Source organism: Ipomoea triloba, chromosome 14, assembly GCF_003576645.1.
Source record: "Ipomoea triloba cultivar NCNSP0323 chromosome 14, ASM357664v1".
NCBI classification, from domain to species: Eukaryota; Viridiplantae; Streptophyta; class Magnoliopsida; order Solanales; family Convolvulaceae; genus Ipomoea; species Ipomoea triloba.
In genome coordinates this window covers 14,311,154-14,330,777 of record NC_044929.1, presented here as the reverse complement: position 1 = coordinate 14,330,777, position 19,624 = coordinate 14,311,154, and the positions used below count along the sequence as shown (strand labels likewise).

The 19,624-nt window shown below is 35.9% G+C and overlaps 1 protein-coding gene and 1 long non-coding RNA gene across 2 annotated transcripts; both read left to right on the top strand.

The window, feature by feature from the left end:
• Positions 1–349: 349 nt before the first annotated feature.
• On the top strand, positions 350–4,692 carry LOC116003760 (dehydrodolichyl diphosphate synthase complex subunit nus1-like). The gene is made up of 8 exons (XM_031243679.1): positions 350–639; positions 1,462–1,513; positions 2,603–2,873; positions 2,968–3,029; positions 3,568–3,751; positions 3,867–3,963; positions 4,146–4,228; positions 4,370–4,692. Exons 1-8 carry the CDS (start codon positions 509–511, stop codon positions 4,375–4,377), a joined length of 888 nt encoding a protein of 295 aa, XP_031099539.1. The 5' UTR covers positions 350–508; the 3' UTR covers positions 4,378–4,692.
• Positions 4,693–6,026: 1,334 nt separating this feature from the next.
• Positions 6,027–6,835, top strand: LOC116003528. Its single transcript, XR_004094675.1, has 2 exons — positions 6,027–6,125; positions 6,489–6,835. It is a non-coding gene; the product is annotated as an uncharacterized LOC116003528 (long non-coding RNA).
• The last annotated feature ends 12,789 nt before the right edge of the window (positions 6,836–19,624 follow it).

Genomic DNA, 19,624 nt, shown 5'->3' with positions numbered 1-19,624 from the left:
TTTAGATCCCCGTGTATCCCTCTCTCTATACATCTTTGCGCACACCCACGTATCTAAAGTTGTCAAAACTTACTCACAACCCGTTGAGTTGTTACTGTTTAATCTGCGTTTTGACGGGTTGGATCGTAGAATCCCGACCCGTACTGTATTTGGCTCGGCCCATATAACCCGTATTTGATACGGGCTAGACGGGCTGAACCTGTATAACCCGTGAGCGGCCCATATATATATATTTTTATATTTTTTAAAAAAAATTACTCCGTATAAGTTTTAGACTTTTTTTTTTTTTTTTTTTTGAAGATACAAGTTTTAGACTTTTAGTCAGAGCTTAAAACAGAATCCCTATGTCCACGTTTCACTCCTCAGTCCTCAGCTGCGAACGGCGAAACGGCCGAAACCTGCGATTGCGATTAGCGAAGCGGCGAATCTCACCGACGGGGCCGATCACCGACGCTGACCAGCCCTGCTCCGCGAGACGGCGAGACCGCCGACCAGCCCTGCTCCTTGAATGCGACCAACGTTGCTCCGCCACGCGACTAGCCTGCTCCGCGAATGCGACCGCCGGCCAGCCTGCTCCGCGACCGCGACCAGCCTACCGGCTACTCCTCTATCCCTCTACGCTGCTTTAATTTTCTCACGGTACTGGGCTACTGGCGTACTGCTGCTCCTCCACTCTCCTTTAATTTTCTTTAATTTTTATGATTATTGTTAATGAATATGAATATATGATTTGGTTGTGATTTGTGAATATTGTTGTGATGACTGTTGAATGCTGTGAATTGTGATTAACTCGAAATTTGGTGGTTGTTGTTTTCTGTGAGACTGTGAGCAGTGAGTGGGAGTGGTGAATCATTAGATGTGTCTTCTTCTACTGATGTTAATTGCGAGTGTGGTGATTTTGAATGCAATATCTGCTTTGGGCGGGCCATGACAGGTTGGATTGGGTTGGGTATTTCTACGGTTTTCATTCACTTAGCGAGATAGAGTATTGAGTCATGCATTGTAAGCCTCCTTAAAACCAGCAAATACTCGGTGATTTGTTCGTACTTCGCTCTCCCAGCTCCTGAAGCCTCTTCCCTGAAAATTGAAAGAATTTAATTTTCATCAAATTTTTTGTTTTTTTGTTTATTTTTTTTCTGTTCAGAATTTTTTTTTTTTTTTAAATGTGATTCATGCACCTGTTTATGAATCTTCTTGGATTTGCTTGTTGTGGGGAATTTAAAACTACTGTTATATTGAACGAACTTTTTGTGTAGTTGCTAGTCTCCTGATTTAGCAATTATTAAGATCCTTTGCACAGCAGAAATGCCAAAGCTTGATTTCAATCTTGTAGTCTCACTGGCTCAGAGGCATGAGTTAATGTTAGACACAGAACCTTGTATTAGTTGGATTGTATTTTGTGGTTTAATAGCAAATAGGTGCAAGGCTCTTCTGTTCCTGACCTTTTAAAACATTTTGCAGGGTAATGGATTTGGGAGAAAAGCTGCTAAAGTTCTTAAAGCAAACTTCTTGGGTAATAATATTTTCTCGTCTTAATTCACTAGTGTTTGGTTGGGAGGAAAGAATTAGGGAAGAAAAGAATTGTAATTCGATGGAAAAAGAATAAAATGGGAATTTAAATTACATTGTTTGGTAGACATGAATATAATGATTTGGAATTGAAAGGGAAGAAGTGAATAAGGACTAAAATGCCTTTGTATAATAATAATATAATAATAAAAAGGAGGGTAAAATAAGCATTTACCATGAAATTACAATTCCACTCCTAGGGGGGATCCTAGGAATTGCAATTCCATGATTGCAATTCCCTCCAACTAAACCATAGAATTGCAATTCCATGGAGTTTGGTAGGAATGTGAGAATTGTTCAAGTTGTAATCTTTGTGAACTTATTATGTCCAAGGATTGTAAATTTGCAGAGATGGGTTAAGTTAATAACAAGATAATTCCTTTTAAAAATATGTATGATGCCTGATGATCAGAAATAAATATCTTATACTAGTAAAGATTTGTGCCTCGGTAATAAACTTATCTGTTGCAGGTATGGAACCAAGTTTGGTAACAGGTGAAATGATGACCCAACTACACTAGATGTCTAGATGTGATTTGAGAGTTTCATTCAACCTAAAGTCAACTAAGCACTAACCACAGTCTAGTTGTGATTTGACACCATTCCCATTTCTACATTTTAAACCTAGATAGGTATAGCATGGTTCCAGGCACACCATCCATATGTGAACCCCTCCATGTGAATAAATGCATTGTCACCATCTCCGTTTGACTTCACCATCCTAATTAGCAAATGATAACATGCTGCATCATGAGTGGCATATGAAGCAATTTTTTTGGTTTCATGTACTTTTGTTCAATCTTAATCAAACAAAAGAACTGGAAAAGTTATCTTCTGGATGCTGTTGAGCTCTTCATCATGAAATATCACAAAATATCACATAACCCCACAATTTAAATCAAGAAATCTTGCCCTTGACTATCTTGCTAAGCTATGACTTTTGGACTGAGGCCTTAGCTTTAGGAGGATAAATGCTGAGCAGTTTGTTCTTCTAATTGCATGTAGAATGACTTCCTTTCATGTGTTTCTGCAGTGTGGCAATCTTGGACTTCACTTCTTGTGGCTTATTATACATTTTTTTGTTGGTATATGGTACTTTGTGTTGGGCATAGCCCAAACCATTGAGAGTTTTCTTATCTCTAATGGCTTCTGGAAGAGTTACAAATCTCTAAATATCAGCAAAATTCAGCACTTGGCAGTTGTTATAGACTGCGAAGAAGCTCGAGAGACTTCAAAAGTTCTTGAACTTCTGCAGTTTCTTGCAACTATTGGTGTAAAGAACGTCTCCCTCTATGATAGTGAAGGTATGTTGATTTGACAAGACAACTACATCCATATTCATGTGTTGCTAGATGAACTTAAGACTATATCATTATGCCCCCTCTTTTGTTGTTGCAGGAGTGCTAAAGCAGTCCAAAGAAGCCATCAAGGAGGAGTTGAGCCGTATAAAGTTCTATGAGGTTGAGTTCCTCAATTAGCATGATTAGACTGACAGTGGTATCATAGTTTTTAGTTCTATGTAGTATATATGATCTTTTTTAATTTGCCAAATCTGAGTATAAGTTGAGCTAGTTAAAGTCTTGTCCTATTACATATATTTTCCTTGTTGTCAATGTCCCTTGGGCATTCATCGTGCAGCCTTTACTTAAATGTGGACATCAAGAACTCACCATGAACAGAGATGTTACATACCTATAATAGGAGGCAATAAACCCATACTTGATAATGAACAAGCAAAAATTATAACAGGAAAAAGATTCAACACAACTGAAAGTGAAGTGAAAATTTTCAACATTTAATTTACCCCCTGATGAGATGGGAATTCTGCTAGAGGATGACACCAGATGTCATGTGTTTGTGAGCAGCTAGCCTTAATTAGGATATCTTTTGTACCAGGAAAAGAAAAAAGACATATCATTCAACATAAAATGTGTGGTCTTTTCCTGCTAAGGTTCCATTGGAGTGGCAGCTCAAATAATTTTGTATTGCTTTGTGCAGAGAACTTCTTTGCCCACTCCACTTTTACACAAGTATAATAATCTGGAGTTTGTCTCATCAGCTGATGGAAAACATGCAGTGGGCAAAGCAGCTAATTTCCTCTTTGTCAAGCATTATACTGGCACAAATTTGCAGAAGCACACTTTTACAGAGTCAGACGTAATTGATGCACTGACTGTTATTGGTCTGTTGTGTGTGACTTTCCCTCACATACTATATAATTTTCAGATATTTTCCTCCTTTCTAGATTAATTTTGCCTTACGATACCTTAATATTCTTACTTTCTTGGATGTTACAGGTTGTTGTGGACCAGACCCTGATCTCTTACTAGTTTATGCTTCTGCAAGATGCCACCTGGGTTTCCCAGCATGGAGACTACGGTACACAGAGATTGTGTGAGTAAATTTATGTGCTTTGTCCATATTCACTTAGCAAAGCTTACCAGTAAAAAATTATACCTTTCATAGTAATGGTGTTGTTTTGTTAAGAAAATAAAAAAGACTGGAAAAGTTTCTTCAAGGCTGTCCACTTCACTACAGATTCCTGGAACTGAATCTTGAAATTTCTCATGTTATAGACATATGGGGCCATTGAAGTCGATGAAATTTGGATCCCTCATGAAGGCCATTTATAAGTTCACAATGGTTCACCAGAATTATGGTATGTTATGCTTATGTTACCTCCACTTACTGCTTATAAATACCTCCCGGAGTCCCGGAGTAAACTGACAATAAAGTGACTAAACACACTGGTATTCAACTACGATGGACTGAATTATTTTCTTCATTGGTTTTGTTTCAGGCATATGAACCATTACAAATGGACCCAAACACACTGGTATTTTAAACATATGCAAGATGATAGATGATGATGATCATTTATCAAGATGTGGATTTGTATTATTATTTATATTCAACTTGATCATTTTGACTAATAGCATCATCTCCACTTTCCTATAGAAAAAGGAATGGTCAACTTGTTGATTATGATTAATGACTAGCATCTTTGCATTTGCATCCAATCCCCCATGGAAGGCCAAAATATTTGGTACAGAAAAACTTGTCATCAATACAATAAGTACTTATTTGTAAGTCAACTGGAATCTAATGATACTGTACTTTGTCTATTATGGATTTTTTTTTTTTTAAATATACAGCCCAACAAATGTATAACAGAAAAAAAAGAAGCAGATTATGGGTCATAATTAACAATTTTAATTAGGTGGATTTGCTGTGCCTGTCATCAAACTCGAAAAGTTTAGAACAAGCACAATAGTTTAGGTTCCGTGCATTTTGATTAATGGACTGTAGCTTTGGGTCCCTCAACATGTTGACCTTCATTAATGCTGTGTTTGGATGGTAGAAAGTGAGTGATAAGAAGGTTGAAAGGAGAGGAAGAGAAAGTTGCATCATTTTTATGTGTTGGTTGGTATCTATGTTGCATGGAGAAAATATATTTGTAGATACGATTTATATATATTTTTTTATTTGTACTTTTGATGTGTTTTGTATCCTGCATTTTAGTTTATCCGTTTCCATAAAATCTTGGTTGAGATAGTGTGTGTTTTTATAAGCATTTGTAAATTAAGAATTTTTCTTAAATACAAAAGTTTAAGATAACAAGTTTTCAATTTACACGACGACAAACCTTCCTTTCTATAATATATACGGAGTATAATTCTATTTTCTTCTATAATATATACGGAGTATAATTCTATTTTCTTCTCCATCTCAACAAAAGGATCCAAAATTTCTACACCATTTTTTTTTCTTCAATTCTCTACCATCCAAATATAGCATTACTTTTGACATCGTTATTCATTAATAGTAGATAAGGATAATGTTATATTGGTTCATGACTTATTCATTCGTTTGTTTGTTTATTTCGGAAAAAACTTCATGGAGATCTTAACTAGTAGACCTTTTGTGTCATGACTTAGCCTACATAAGTTTGGAAAAGATACTTTAAACAATTTAAGATTTCTTTACCTTAATTTTCATACTATCCCAAATTAACAGCACTATTTATGCACTTTTGATTTCAACCACGAAATGACCGTATATCCTACCACTTGTATGACATGATATATCACCCATTCTATTTTTCATTGGAGTCACCAAAAAATTTTTCGAACATTTATAATGTTCCTCCACTAGTGTTTTTTTTTTTTTTTTTTTTTTTTTTTTTTTTTTTAAATCTCCTCCACTAATGTTGTAACGATACTTGTTAGCTTCTAATTACCCAATATATAGGTTATGTTTGACTTTAGCAATGGGTTTCAATTTATGCGATGAAATATGAATGAGTTTATAGCCACAAAACAAGGATTATTATTAAACTAATGTTGAGCCACAAAACATGTATTCTACTACTCCTTATATATTATTGTATAAGTATATATAACTATAACAACTGTTGTTGTCCTCTCCTCGTCTGCCATTTTATAAATACCAAACCCACTAGATCCCTAATCTCCTTGTATAGTTGATGAACTTTACATACAACTATGAAGACCCTCTCACCTTTCTCTAATTTTCTGATCTCTATTCTCTGTTTTGTAAGTGTTAAGATACGTTTAAATAAACAAATTCTTCTTTCTTCTTTCTTCTTTCTTTTTTTCTAGTTTTTCATTCCCAGCTAGTTTTTTCTTTTTCTCAAGATATCCTAAGTAGGCCCTACACCTTTAAGTTCATATTATACTCAAACTAATCCTTGTTCGCACCAGGCCAGCCCAATTAAGGTTGGGACAAAGTGTTGGCCAGATTGATTTTTCCATACAAGAGGGGGTTAGAACTTCTGATCTCTTTAACAGATAAAGTGCACGACCACTCATGCCAATCAAGCTGATTTCCATTCCAGCTAGTTAGTAAACCATGTTTTTGGTTTAGTTATTTATTCTTTCATTTGATTGGTGTTTCAGGCTGGGTTTCTTTCGGCGGAAGCAAGAAGAGATCCATGAGAGTATTGGGACGCAATGATGAACGGTGATCCCATGCTGAAAGCAATCACGGACCTTCTGTTCGTAAATCAAGATCCATCATCGTCTCCGAAGGATAGATTTATTAGAGATTTCAATATCAAACCCAATAATCTTATTATATACCACAACCATGTAGATGTTTATCCCAAGAAACACGAGATTGTTGCCAAGGATGTTCAGCAGAAGAAAACGTAATTTTTAGCTCTTGTGCATGTATGCTATTGTCAATAATTGTGTGGTCTGAAAGTCACGGTAAGTCTGTTACTAAGTAATTGTTTATGTGATAATTAAGCTATTTTATGGTTTTCAAAAAAAAAAAAAAAAAAAAAGCTATTTTATGACCAAGCAAAGTTTATCTTTCCTTTTCAATATCTCACATTAAATTACTCAAGCAATGATGGTTATAACTATATGGAATAAAAGGGACACCAATCCTTTAATATATATTTTTCACTTTCAATCATGTTGATAACTTAATGAGGTTATCCTACACGTAATATGACACAACACCTTTTGATGGGATTTGAACGAACCTATTGAGTTTTTTTGGGTGGCAGGAAAAACTATGTTTCTACATAATAGGATAATAGCCGACAAAACTAGGCATACCTTCTGCAATATATTTGACTGATAAAGTGTTGATAATAATTAATTAAACTTGTGATTCATAAATTCTCTAACTTCCCGCTAGGCCACCTTTTCAGGTAGCCCGTCAAGTTGTGAATAAATATGGATATAATTAAAATCAAATAAATATAAAATGTGAGGGTTTATTTTCCAGTGATGGAACATGGGGTTAATCATTTCCAGGGATTAAGTTGATAAGATATGGGGTGTTTGGTAATTGGCTGTTAGCTGGTAGCTGATAGCTGATTGACTTAATTGGTAGTTTGACTAGCTGGTAGCTGATAGCTGTTAGCTAGTTTGACTAGTTGGTAGCATTAGCTGGTTATAGAAATGTGTTTGGTAAATTAGTTATTAGTTGATATTTGATTACATGTAAAATTTCCTTTAAGGGTATGAGTGTATTATGTTATTTTAACTTATAATAATAATAAGGAATAAGGTCCAAATTGGCCACTAAACGAAATGTGGAAGTGCAATTTGGCCATTCAACGAAAAAAAAAAAGTCAATTAAGCTATTCAACACTCTAAATGTATGCAATTTCACCTAATAGCTTAGCAGGTTAACACTCCATCTGTTAGGTTGCATGTTGACATGGAAAATGATTTGACATTTATTTTTTTAAATTTCCTTTTCGTCTTTTTTTTTTTCCTTCTAAAAATCCTTTTCTTGCATAAAATCCGTTGCAGTATGCACTTGGTCTTTTCCTTTTTTCCTTTACTCTTTCTTTCACCATGCACTAGGCAAATTAGGCAAACTAAGCTTCAATCATTCTTTTTTTTTTAAAAAAAAGCTTCAATAAGAAATCTCCAAATCAACTGTGAAATTCTCAAATCACGCCTGAAATCCCTATTTGGTTCGTTGTTTCTTCGGGGTTTCATCAGATTGAAGTTTATCAGTTCGTAGCTTCATCAATTTGTAGTTTCAATTTTTTATAGCCGGGGTTTGGTTCGCTGAAAAATATTTAAAGGGTGTATATGTTCATACAAAAGAACTAGGTACTGCAGTAGATGTTTTGCAAATTATAATGATAGGACATGCACTGTGAAGAGAGGTTTTTGCACCAAAGTAGTGTTTGGTCTAACTTTTACTTAATTTAGCTCTAAAGTAGTGCATTGCGAAGGAAATCATGTTTCACTCTATTTATTAACATCTTAATTATTATATAAAATTATAAATTGAATATATATCTTTCAAAAAAATGAATATATATTGCAGTAGATTTTATGATAGAAAAGAGTTTTCAAAAATAAAAAGAAGAAATGAAAAGGAAATTTAAAAAAAATGTCAAATCATCGTCCACGTCAACATGCAACTTGCTAGACGGGGTATTAACCTGCTATCAGATGAAATTGTATACATTTAGAGTGTTGAGTGACCTAATTGCACTTTTTTTTTCCCGTTCAATGGTCAAATTGCACCTTCATGTTTCGTTCAATAGCTAATTTGAACCTTATTCACAACAACCTAGAGGGTGTGGTTGGGTAGAAGGGAATTATTCACCCTTAACTAAAGGTTAAGAGTTCAATCATTGGCTTTGGGTATAGAGAAATCGTGAGTAAATTATTATTATTATTATTATTATTATATAAACTTAAATCGATGGCAATCTACAGGACCACACACTATGGGAAAAATTTTGTAAGTTCTAAATTTGGTTGTTGTAGTTTTTTTTTTTTTTTTTTTTTTTTAATTAGTGACTTAAAAAATTTGTGAGTTTTGAGTTTTGAGGATGATGATGAACATGGGAAAACTTGAGTGAAATCCATTAGAAATGCTGCTCCAATTGTTTCTATGTAAAATGCAGATCTAGAAATGGTGAAGAAGCAGCAGAAAGGTGTGATTAAAACTGTCATTTAATAAATATACTCCCATCAGCGGCTCAAAACGCTGCTTACTCTAGCGTTTCATTTTTTGGCTGATTGGCTCAGTCAACCATTTACCAAACACTTATAACAGCATATTGACCCGGTCAATCAGCTAATTTTGATCAAATCAGCCAATAACCAAACACCCCCCACTGTATCATTAGGTTATCAATTACTAACTCGCATGAGCAGTTCAATTGGTCACATGAGTGAAGTTTGGGAGAAGAGACCAGGAATCGAGTCTCACCCGCGACAGTGAGGTTGGGGATTCAACCATTCGGGGGAAGGTTATCAATGACTATTTATTTACAAATATTGTCAACTATATATACACCTTTTCTTTATGGTGTTAAATAGTTTACAGAGAAATGTACAATAATTCTACACAATTAGGTTTATCAACACAAAGTATGCCATAGCACTAGCAAAGCAGCAACAATAATAATAATGAGAAAAATAAATTCTCATAGCAATAATAATAACAAAATTATAGTCAATTAGTCCTTTCTGTAAAATCATCAACAAGACTTACAATACAAATATCTTAGAGAATCAATTATTAAAATTAATCCACCCACCTGTGTACAAATTCAATCTATCTTTTAAAAAAAAAAATCATCTATATATCGACCTTCAATTTTTTACTCTGTCGGCTCATCCTTGTAACTCAACAGTCTCTTTCGCCTCTTCGGCACCGGCGGCGGGGATGGCCGTTGGGGGCGGCAGAGCAGGCGAGCTTTCCTCGAACAGTTTCCTCGACGTCACCTTCCAGATGTCCTCTTCCTCACAATTGATCCGGCTCCGATGCTTCACCGCCAGCACCGGTGGCGGCGGTGGGGATTCGAAGGGGTCGGGTTTCGACGGCGAATTCGTTGGGGTTTTCTCATCATCAATCTCCATGTCGTCAACGATTTCCGGATCCACAGCGCCCGCCGGTGCCTCCATCACCTCTTGATTTAGCTCTGCGGCCATGGCGGGACTTTTACAAATAGAAATGATTTTTGCCTCGAAACTTGGAGGGAGAATTTCTTAGGGCTAATAATCTTTATCTTATATATATATATATATGCCATGAGGGTAATTTCATCGGACCCCCTAAGGTTTATAAGTGTACAAATTCGATCCCTATCTTTTATATAATTATATATTCACCCCTGATGTGTTATTAAAGGTTAACCTAATTATGTAGAAGGTGTCAAAAGGGTGGATAATTAGCCTCAAACTTGGTTCCAACTCAATTGGCAAATTACTGTCAACATAGCTGTGTTAATAAACACAGTCCAAAATGATATTATTTTGATATTAAAACAAAAATTATTTACTTCGCGCATGTGTTAGAATAATAAGTATTTTGGAGTAAGATAATGTATTTTATGAGTTAGAATAATACACTTTATATGTTAGAATAATGTACTTTATCTGTTTTAGAATAATGAAATTTCTATTGTAAGATAATGTATTTTATAAATTAAAATAATGTATTTTATGTGTTAGAATAATTAAATTTTTAGTGTAAAATATTGTATTTTATGAATTAAAAATGTATTTTATGTTTTAAAATAATGTATTTTATAAATTAAAATAATATATTTTATTTTTTTTAGATCGTGGTCCACACAACTATGTGCACTACAGTCCACAATAATGATTGAACTCAGTCCATTTGGGGCAACCGGTTGGACTCATTTATATAGTACTTAGACTAAAGCTAACATGATCTTTAGTATACACTAAGTTAAGTCATCATTTTTTGTTTATAGATAGGCTCGTTCGACAAATTTCAATTTAAAGTTCTTTTAAATTGATTTTTTTAAAATACTAATAATTCTTTACAAGATAATATTGTTCTATATTTTTGCAAATATTTTCAACTCAAATAATCTAAACCCCACCATCAAAATTCAAAAATTTATGATCACCCATTTAGAATGATAGTCATTGCATTTACATGGTTGTTGAAATTTAGTAAAACAAAAAATGAAATTTACGGTGTTTAGTTTCTAATTAATAAAACTTCAGGTGGTCGAAATTAATTTATCCAAATGTCAAGGTCCAAGTGAATTATCCCTTTTGTATAATCATTGAAAATGGGGACCACACTGCTTTGCTGACACGCCCTGATTGGTGTTGGAATTTGGAATGTTCTCTTCATTCTCTGTGGAGATTCCTACACGGATTCCGGCCACTCGTACACATTTGGTATAAATACAAAAGCTAACAATTTAATAAATTATTATAATTGGGTGAAAATTACTAACACTGAATTATTTTACTAAAAATTAATTTAATATGATAAATGGTAATATTATACATTTTTTTATTACACTTGTATAAGAATGTCTCAAGGATAAAGATTCGTGAGACGAGTCAGGTCGGGTAAAAATATTGAAATGTAAAACTTATACCTAAAAATGTAATACTAATAAGGAATAAATTATTTGTTACTTATAATGGAAAGTGTAATATTTTTACAATTTGATGTAAAAAAAATGTAAAAATGGAAAGTGTAATATTTTTACAATTTTAGTAATATTTTTAATTTTACTAAAAATTAATTTAATATGATAAATGATAATATTATACATTTTTTTTACAATTTGATGTAAAAAGTGTAACACTTATAGTACTCGAAAAAAAAAAAACTAAAAAATGTAATACTAATAAGGAATAAATTATTTGTTATTTATAATGGAAAGTGTAATATTTTTACAATTTGATGTAAAAATATTACATTTTTTATCAAAAGTATTTTTATAAGTAATATTGACAAATATTTGTTACTTATAAGGAAAAAATGTAATACTTTAAAATCAAAATGTAAAAATATTACATTTTTTTAAAGTATTACAATTTTGCATATAAGTAATAAACATTTTATTATTGATTAATACTACATTTTCCAATATAAAGATCTGTGAGACAGTCTCACACAAGTTTATTTATTTATTTTTGAAAGTATTGATGTCAACCATGCATAGAATGAAATCATTGAGTTAACTTGATAAAATCAAAAAATTTAAGGATTATACAACAAAAAAAAAAGGTCAAAATTTGACAAGTTCGATAACTCCAACGAGCTAGCATGAAATTTAGTAGGTTTGCCCAATGGTCTAGCCCAATAATGCGAGCTACTCAATGCTACTCTTTATTTGACTAGTGATGTGGAACAAAATATATAAAGGAGTTATACTAGATATATATATATATATATATATATATATATATATTTGCGTGAAAATCACATGTCTTTTCCGGCGATGTCAAGTCAAATTCATTATATTTGAAGGGAGTTTTGTACATATACATTTGTATAGAGAGTCCCAGGCCTAGAATATATATGTAATTTTGGGAGAGTGTAGATCGATCATCTCCCATTCTTTTCATTGATCATGGCCATTTATAGTGGAAGATGATGTGGTGTGTATGGTATTTATGTCTCTTATATATAGTAATCGAATAATAATGGTAGAATTGATGGTTATTTTGGTAAGATGACAAGTTTGATTAAAGTGGCAACATTGATTTGGTGGGACGACATGATTAGTGCGATGATGATATAATTAAAACCCTAACGATATATGTTAAGTGTGTAAATGTTTATATTTTCACTAATATTTAACCTTAGCTTATTTTACTTGGAAATATAATTGATTCGATATGATCTTGTGTGAATTATGACTTAGTTATGTTGTTTTCATTTCTAAGTTCAATTATTCACAACTAAAGAGAAATTGTAGCATTTTAGAGCAATTTTAATCAAGTTTTGAAACTAGGAATATATTGAAGAGCATTAGGAAGCAAATGAACATCATGGAGCTATGGAGAAGGCCGGAATGGTCTTATGAACACCTATTATATTCCTTAGAGCACTTTATAGGTGTCTCAATTGTCAAGTTCTGGAGCTCTCTAAAAGGGGAAAGAACAAGTGTGTGAAAGTCCATTCCTAATGCAGTTCTCTGTTAGCTTTTTTTTTTTTTTGAAAACAAAGACAGTGCATTAATTCAAGTCCAAATGAAGCTAGGGTATTACAAATGATAGGAGGAGGGTCCGTGAACCACTCCGAGCAACCAGACAAAGAAACAGACGGCCTAGCTAACAGATGGGCCGCGTGGTTCGCAGATCTCTTAGTGAAAACTAAACTAGCATGAGTAAACAATCTCATTAAGTTTTTGATATCTGCAAGGATCAAATGAAAAGAAGACTCTCCGTTCCTGAAATTAAAACTCTGGACAACTTGTTGGGAGTCAGTCTCAATTATGATGTTGTTGAATGGAAGAGGTTTGAGGCAGGTGAGAGATTCACTCTGGGTGTGAGCTTTCCCCTCCAGTGAGCTCCCCTTGCTGCAATGAAATGCCCATGTTCGTCCCTCAAAACGCAACCAAAGCCCATGCAACCTTCATCCTTATTAATGGCAGCATCTACGTGAAGCCCTGTTGTGGTTTTCTCCATCGATCCTGGGTGCCAATGGTTACCTCTGTGTTTGCTGCAAGCCAGGGTGAGTAGAAAGTTGTTGCCTTAATTGTGAGGCTTCTAGCTGACTCCATGGTCTGATTTTTCTAGATGATGTTGTTTCTAAGATCCCATAGGTACCTGCAGCACTGTTGGTCTGATAAAATCTCCAGTGCATTGCACAGCCAAGATTGGAAGTTTACCGCTGTGTTGTTGAGAGCATGGAACTGTAAAAAATTCCAGCACGCCCTTGCATAATCACATTCTACAAAAAGGTCCATTGCTACATAAACAACATTTTTCATCACAGTTGACATGCCTTTGTCTGAGCTTGTCTTTGGTAGGGAGACATGAGTTACAAGGAATGTTTTGACTTTAGGAGGTATCTTACACTGCCAGATACTGCTCCAATCTTTGGTATCCTCTTCGCTCAGCTCAGCTCACCACATATAGATTTGTAACAGAGAATTTGCCATTTAATTTTCTTCTGGGCCCCATATGGTCTTGTCCTGCACTTGTTGATTGGATTCATAATTAAGTCGGCATCTCTGGGAATGAAGATATTCCGAATTGTGGATTCATCCCAATCATGAGTATTGGGATCAATGGGAATGACAAAATCTTTGGGTTGTTGTTGTCCGGAAGCCAATTATCACCCCATCTTGAATGTTTGCGGATGATTTCTTGGGTAGCCATCATACTGCTCCAGATAAATTAGCATCAAGGAAGGACGAGTTAGGGTAATATCTCGCCTTAAAAACTTTAGAAATCAGTGAGTCGGGGTCATTTGTTAGCCTCCATGATTGCTTGCATAGAAGAGCTAGATTGAAGTTATGAAAATCCCAGAAGCCAAGACCACCCCACTTTTTTGGCCTACACAAAAAATCCCATTTTTTCCATTTCCAGATAATACCTCTGCTGTTACCCCCACCACCTTTCCACGTTCATAGTATTCTCAACAGCTTAATTTGATTAGACCCCTTGGCAAAAGGAAGACCCCCATGGAATAAGTAGGTAGAGCTTGTAGAATAGATTTCAGAAGAACCTCCCTCCCCGCTCTAGATATGAATCTGTGGTTGACTGTGCGATGCTTAATGAAGCTTAAAATTTCAGTCCTGTTCCTTCCAATCATCATCGATAATTACCATTGTTACTGCTGTACTTAATTCCCAAAATATTACTAAGATGATCCCTCACAGTACCCGGAGTGTTTTTGCTGAAGGCCAAGGAGGGATTGGACAGATTAATGCTTTGACCTGATGCTATCTCATAGTCAGAAAGAAGGGTTTTCAGTTTATTTGCTTCCTCATCAGTGGCCTTGAAGAAGATAAAGCTGTCGAGTCGGCAAAGAATAAATGGCTAATGTGTTGGGTCCATCCTATGTGGAAAATAAGAAAAGTTGAAGCATGTTGGCAGACAAGAAAAAAAAAAAAGAGAGGATTCCACCTATTTTTGTTTGTTTCCTATGTCTTTGTTGGTGTTGAAATATTCCACCAACTACACTCCACTCATCAGCATTCCACCACTCAATTCCCATTCATTTCCATTTTTCGGCAGTAGGCAGCAGCAAGGGAGAAAGAAAATCACCTATTCTTCTTTCTTCTTCATTTTGGTGCAACTTTGTCGTGGATTTGCTGAAACTTTTGGGTACTACCTTCATCAAATATTTGAGGTCAGCTTGTATTTATTCCAGGCATCTTTTGGATATTCTCGTACTATTTGTATTCATTTTATCATATTAGTGGTGGTTGAATATTTTGAGTACGAGATATTATTATGTTTAGCCTGTGAATGTGTAAGAATGTTTTGGCCTAGGAGTTGTTGTATTTGATGATTTGTGGATGTATGGCTCACGTGGTAGCCTGAAACTTTGTACCCGAGATTTGTGATAGTGGAAATTGTTGTTGTTGGTGGCCCGTGGTTTTTCCCCGTGGTTTTGGGGTTTTCCACGTAAATCTTGTGTTCCTTGTGTTCATATTTATTTTGGGCTATTGTGTATTATCTCGTATTTGTGTACCGTGTCGGGTCTGTGATTTTGATTGTCACAGGAGGTGGGATTTTTCCCAACAAAGTGGTATCAGAGCCCTGGTTGTTGATTTGGTATTTTTTGACAGCCTTGGTTGTTAATTGGATATATTTGAGATGGAAACAAATATGAGTAATATGGTACGATTGAATGGTAGAAATTATCACATTTGGAAAGCCAAGATGAAGGATCTCCTGTTTGTGAAAAAGTTACATCTACCTGTGTTTGCAAGTGCAAAGCCTGAAAATATGTCAGATGAGGAGTGGGACTTTGAACACCAACAAGTTTGTGGATATATTCGACAGTGGGTTGAAGATAATGTTTTGAACCACATTATTAATGAGACACATGCCAGGAGCCTATGGAATAAACTTGAGACCCTGTATGCTTCTAAGACAGGCAATAACAAATTGTTTTTGCTGAAACAGATGATGAATATAAGATACAGGGAAGGTACATTGATCAATGATCATGTTAATGATTTTCAGGGCGTTCTTGATCAATTGTCTGGTATGGGCATCAAATTTGAGGATGAGGTACTTGGTCTCTGGTTGCTTAATACTCTACCAGATTCTTGGGAAACATTTCGAGTTTCATTGACCAATTCTGCTCCCAACGGTGTTGTGACCATGGAATATGTCAAGAGTGGTATCTTGAATGAAGAAGCAAGAAGAAGATCTCAAGACACATCTACTTCTCAGTCAGATATTTTGGTTACAGATGATAGGGGGAGAAACAAGCAAAAGGGTCAGAGGGGTAGAGATAAAAGCAGAAGCAAGTCAAGGTCAAGGTACAAGGATATTGAATGTCATTATTGTGGTAAGAAAGGTCACATCAAGAAATATTGCTTCAAGTGGAAAAGAGAAAAGAAGCAAGACAATAAAGATGGTGACACCGGGAATCAAGTTGCAACAGTTAGAACAGATTTACTTGTTGCCTGTGATGAAAACGCCATCAACGTTGCATGCCATGATACAACTTGGATTGTGGATTCAGGTGCAACCTACCATGTTACACCAAGGAAGGAATTCTTTTCTTCATATACTCCAGGTGACTTTGGAGAGCTCAGAATGGGTGATGATGGTCAGGTGAAGGTGACGGGTACTGGTACGGTTTGTTTGGAGACAAGCAATGGCACAAAGTTGGTACTTAAAGATGTCAAGCATGCACCAGATATCAGATTGAATCTTATTTCTACAGGAAAACTTGATGATGATGGTTTCTGTTGTTTTTTTGGTGATGGGCATTGGAAGATCACTAAAGGCTCACTAGTTGTTGCACGAGGTAACAAGTCTTCTAACTTGTACTCTTTGCAAAGTTCTGTTTCTGATGATTCAGTGAATGTTGTAGAAAAAGAATGTGCATCAGAATTGTGGCATAAACGACTCGGTCACATGAGTGTGAAGGGGATTGATTACCTTGCCAAGAAGAGTAAGCTTTCTGGGGTAAAGGAGGCTAGATTGGACAAGTGTGTTCACTGCTTGGCTGGAAAACAGAGAAGGGTTTCTTTCATGAGCCATCCTCCTACAAGAATGTCAGAGCCACTTGAGTTGATACATTCTGATGTGTGTGGACCAATGAAGGTTAGGTCACTTGGAGGTGCATATTACTTTGTAACCTTTATTGATGACTATTCTAGGAAACTCTGGGTCTATACTTTGAAGCACAAAAGTGATGTGCTTAGTGTGTTTAAAGAGTTTCATGCCCTTGTTGAGAGACAGACAGGGAAGAAATTGAAGTGCATCCGTACTGATAATGGCGGTGAATATTGTGGACCGTTTGATGAGTACTGCAGAAGGTACGGTATTAGGCATCAGAAAACTCCTCCTAAGACTCCTCAGTTAAATGGCTTAGCAGAAAGGATGAACCGGACAATTATGGAGAGAGTCAGATGTATGCTTGATGATGCAAAGTTGCCTAGTTCTTTTTGGGCTGAGGCAGTTTCCACAGCTGTTCATGTTATCAACTTATCTCCTGTTATTGCTTTGAAAAATGAAGTTCCTGATAAAGTTTGGTGTGGAAAGGAAGTTTCTTACGATCACCTTAAAGTCTTCGGTTGTAAGGCATTTGTGCATGTTCCAAGAGATGAGAGATCTAAGTTGGATTCGAAGACTAGAGAATGCATTTTCATTGGTTATGGGTTTGATGAATTTGGCTACAGGCTGTATGATCCAGTTCAGAAGAAGCTAATCAGAAGCCGTGATGTAGTGTTCTTTGAAAATCAAACCATTGAAGATATTGACAAAGTGAAAAAGCCAGAATCTCGTGACAGTGGAAGTTTGATTGACATTGAGCCAGTTTCCCGCAGAGATACAGATGATGTTTATGAGGTTCAGGAAAATGGTCAGAATGGTGATCCTGTACCGGACTATCAGGGTGATACAGTTGATGCAGATGGTCATGTTGATGATGTTGTGCACCAGGAACAAGAAGTTCCTTCACAGGTTCCAGTTGATCTTCCGAGAAGGTCTGATAGGGAACGGAGACCATCTACTCGTTATTCTCCCAGTCAGTATGTGCTTTTGACTGACGGGGGAGAACCTGAGTCTTATGAAGAAGCTATGGAAAGTGAGCAAAAGAGACAATGGCTTGAGGCTATGCAGGATGAGATGAACTCCTTATATGCAAATGATACCTTTGAGTTGGTGAGGGCACCAAAGAACAGGAAAGCTTTGAAAAACAGGTGGGTCTACAGAGTGAAACATGAAGAGGGCACTTCAGTTCCACGGTTCAAAGCTAGATTGGTGGTGAAGGGTTTCAGCCAGAAGAAAGGTATTGATTTTGATGAGATTTTCTCTCCTGTTGTGAAATTTTCTTCCATCAGAGTTGTGTTGGGACTAGCAGCCCGTTTGGATATAGAAATTGAGCAGATGGATGTGAAGACAGCTTTTCTCCATGGTGATTTGGATGAGGAGATATATATGGAGCAGCCTGAGGGTTTCAAGGTCAAAGGAAAAGAGGATTATGTTTGCAGATTGAAGAAGAGTTTGTATGGTTTGAAGCAAGCTCCGAGGCAGTGGTACAAAAAGTTTACTTCTGTTATGAGTAAGCATGGGTACAAGAAGACTTCTTCAGACCACTGTGTTTTTGTGAACAGGTATTCTGATGATGACTTTGTTATACTGCTGCTTTATGTTGATGATATGTTGATTGTTGGTCACAATACCTCAAGAATTCAAGAGTTGAAACAAGAGTTGAGTAAGTCCTTTTCTATGAAGGACATGGGGCCAGCAAAGCAAATTCTTGGGATGAAGATCATCCGTGACAGGCAGAACAAGAAGTTGTGGTTATCTCAAGAGAAATACATTGAGAAAGTTCTCGAGAGATTTCATATGAATGGGGCTAAACCAGTCAGTACACCTCTTGATATGCATTTCAAGTTGTGCAAGAAGCAATGTCCTTCTAGTGAGGAAGAGAAGGAAGAAATGCAAAGAATTCCTTATTCTTCAGCTGTTGGTAGTTTGATGTATGCCATGGTATGTACGAGACCAGATATTGCTCATGCAGTGGGTGTTGTTAGCAGATTTCTCTCAACTCCAGGGAGAGAACATTGGGATGCTGTTAAGTGGATTCTAAGATATCTTCGGGGTACTTCAAGTTTGAGTTTGTGTTTTGGTATAGGGAAACCTATTCTTACCGGGTACACTGATTCAGATATGGCCGGAGACATTGACACCAGGAAATCTACTTCAGGTTATCTGATTACCTATGCAGGGGGAGCAGTTTCATGGCAATCAAGGTTGCAAAAGTGTGTTGCTTTGTCTACCACTGAAGCTGAGTTCATAGCATCTGTCGAGGCCAGTAAAGAAATGCTATGGATGAAGAAGTTTCTCCAGGAGCTTGGGTTTGTTCAAGACAGGTATGTGCTCTACTGTGATAGTCAGAGTGCAGTTCATCTTGCAAAGAATTCTACGTTTCATTACAGGTCAAAACATATTGACACGAGATATCATTGGATAAGAGATATCTTGGAATGCAAGATGCTTGAACTTGAAAAGATTCATACTGATGATAATGGGTCAGACATGATGACTAAAGCTTTGCCAAGAGGGAAGTTTGAGATTTGTTGCTCTATCGCTGGGATGGCGATGTCTTCCACATAGTCGGT

What these genes read in the sequence shown, in the direction of transcription:
- LOC116003760 (XM_031243679.1), top strand. Translation starts at nt 509, where the DNA reads ATGCGACCAACGTTGCTCCGCCACGCGACTAGCCTGCTCCGCGAATGC. An exon ending in GCCGTATAAAGTTCTATGAG is followed by an intron (nt 3,030 to 3,567) that starts GTTGAGTTCCTC and finishes TGCTTTGTGCAG; the next exon opens with AGAACTTCTTTGCCCACTCC. An exon ending in CTACGGTACACAGAGATTGT is followed by an intron (nt 3,964 to 4,145) that starts GTGAGTAAATTT and finishes CTCATGTTATAG; the next exon opens with ACATATGGGGCCATTGAAGT.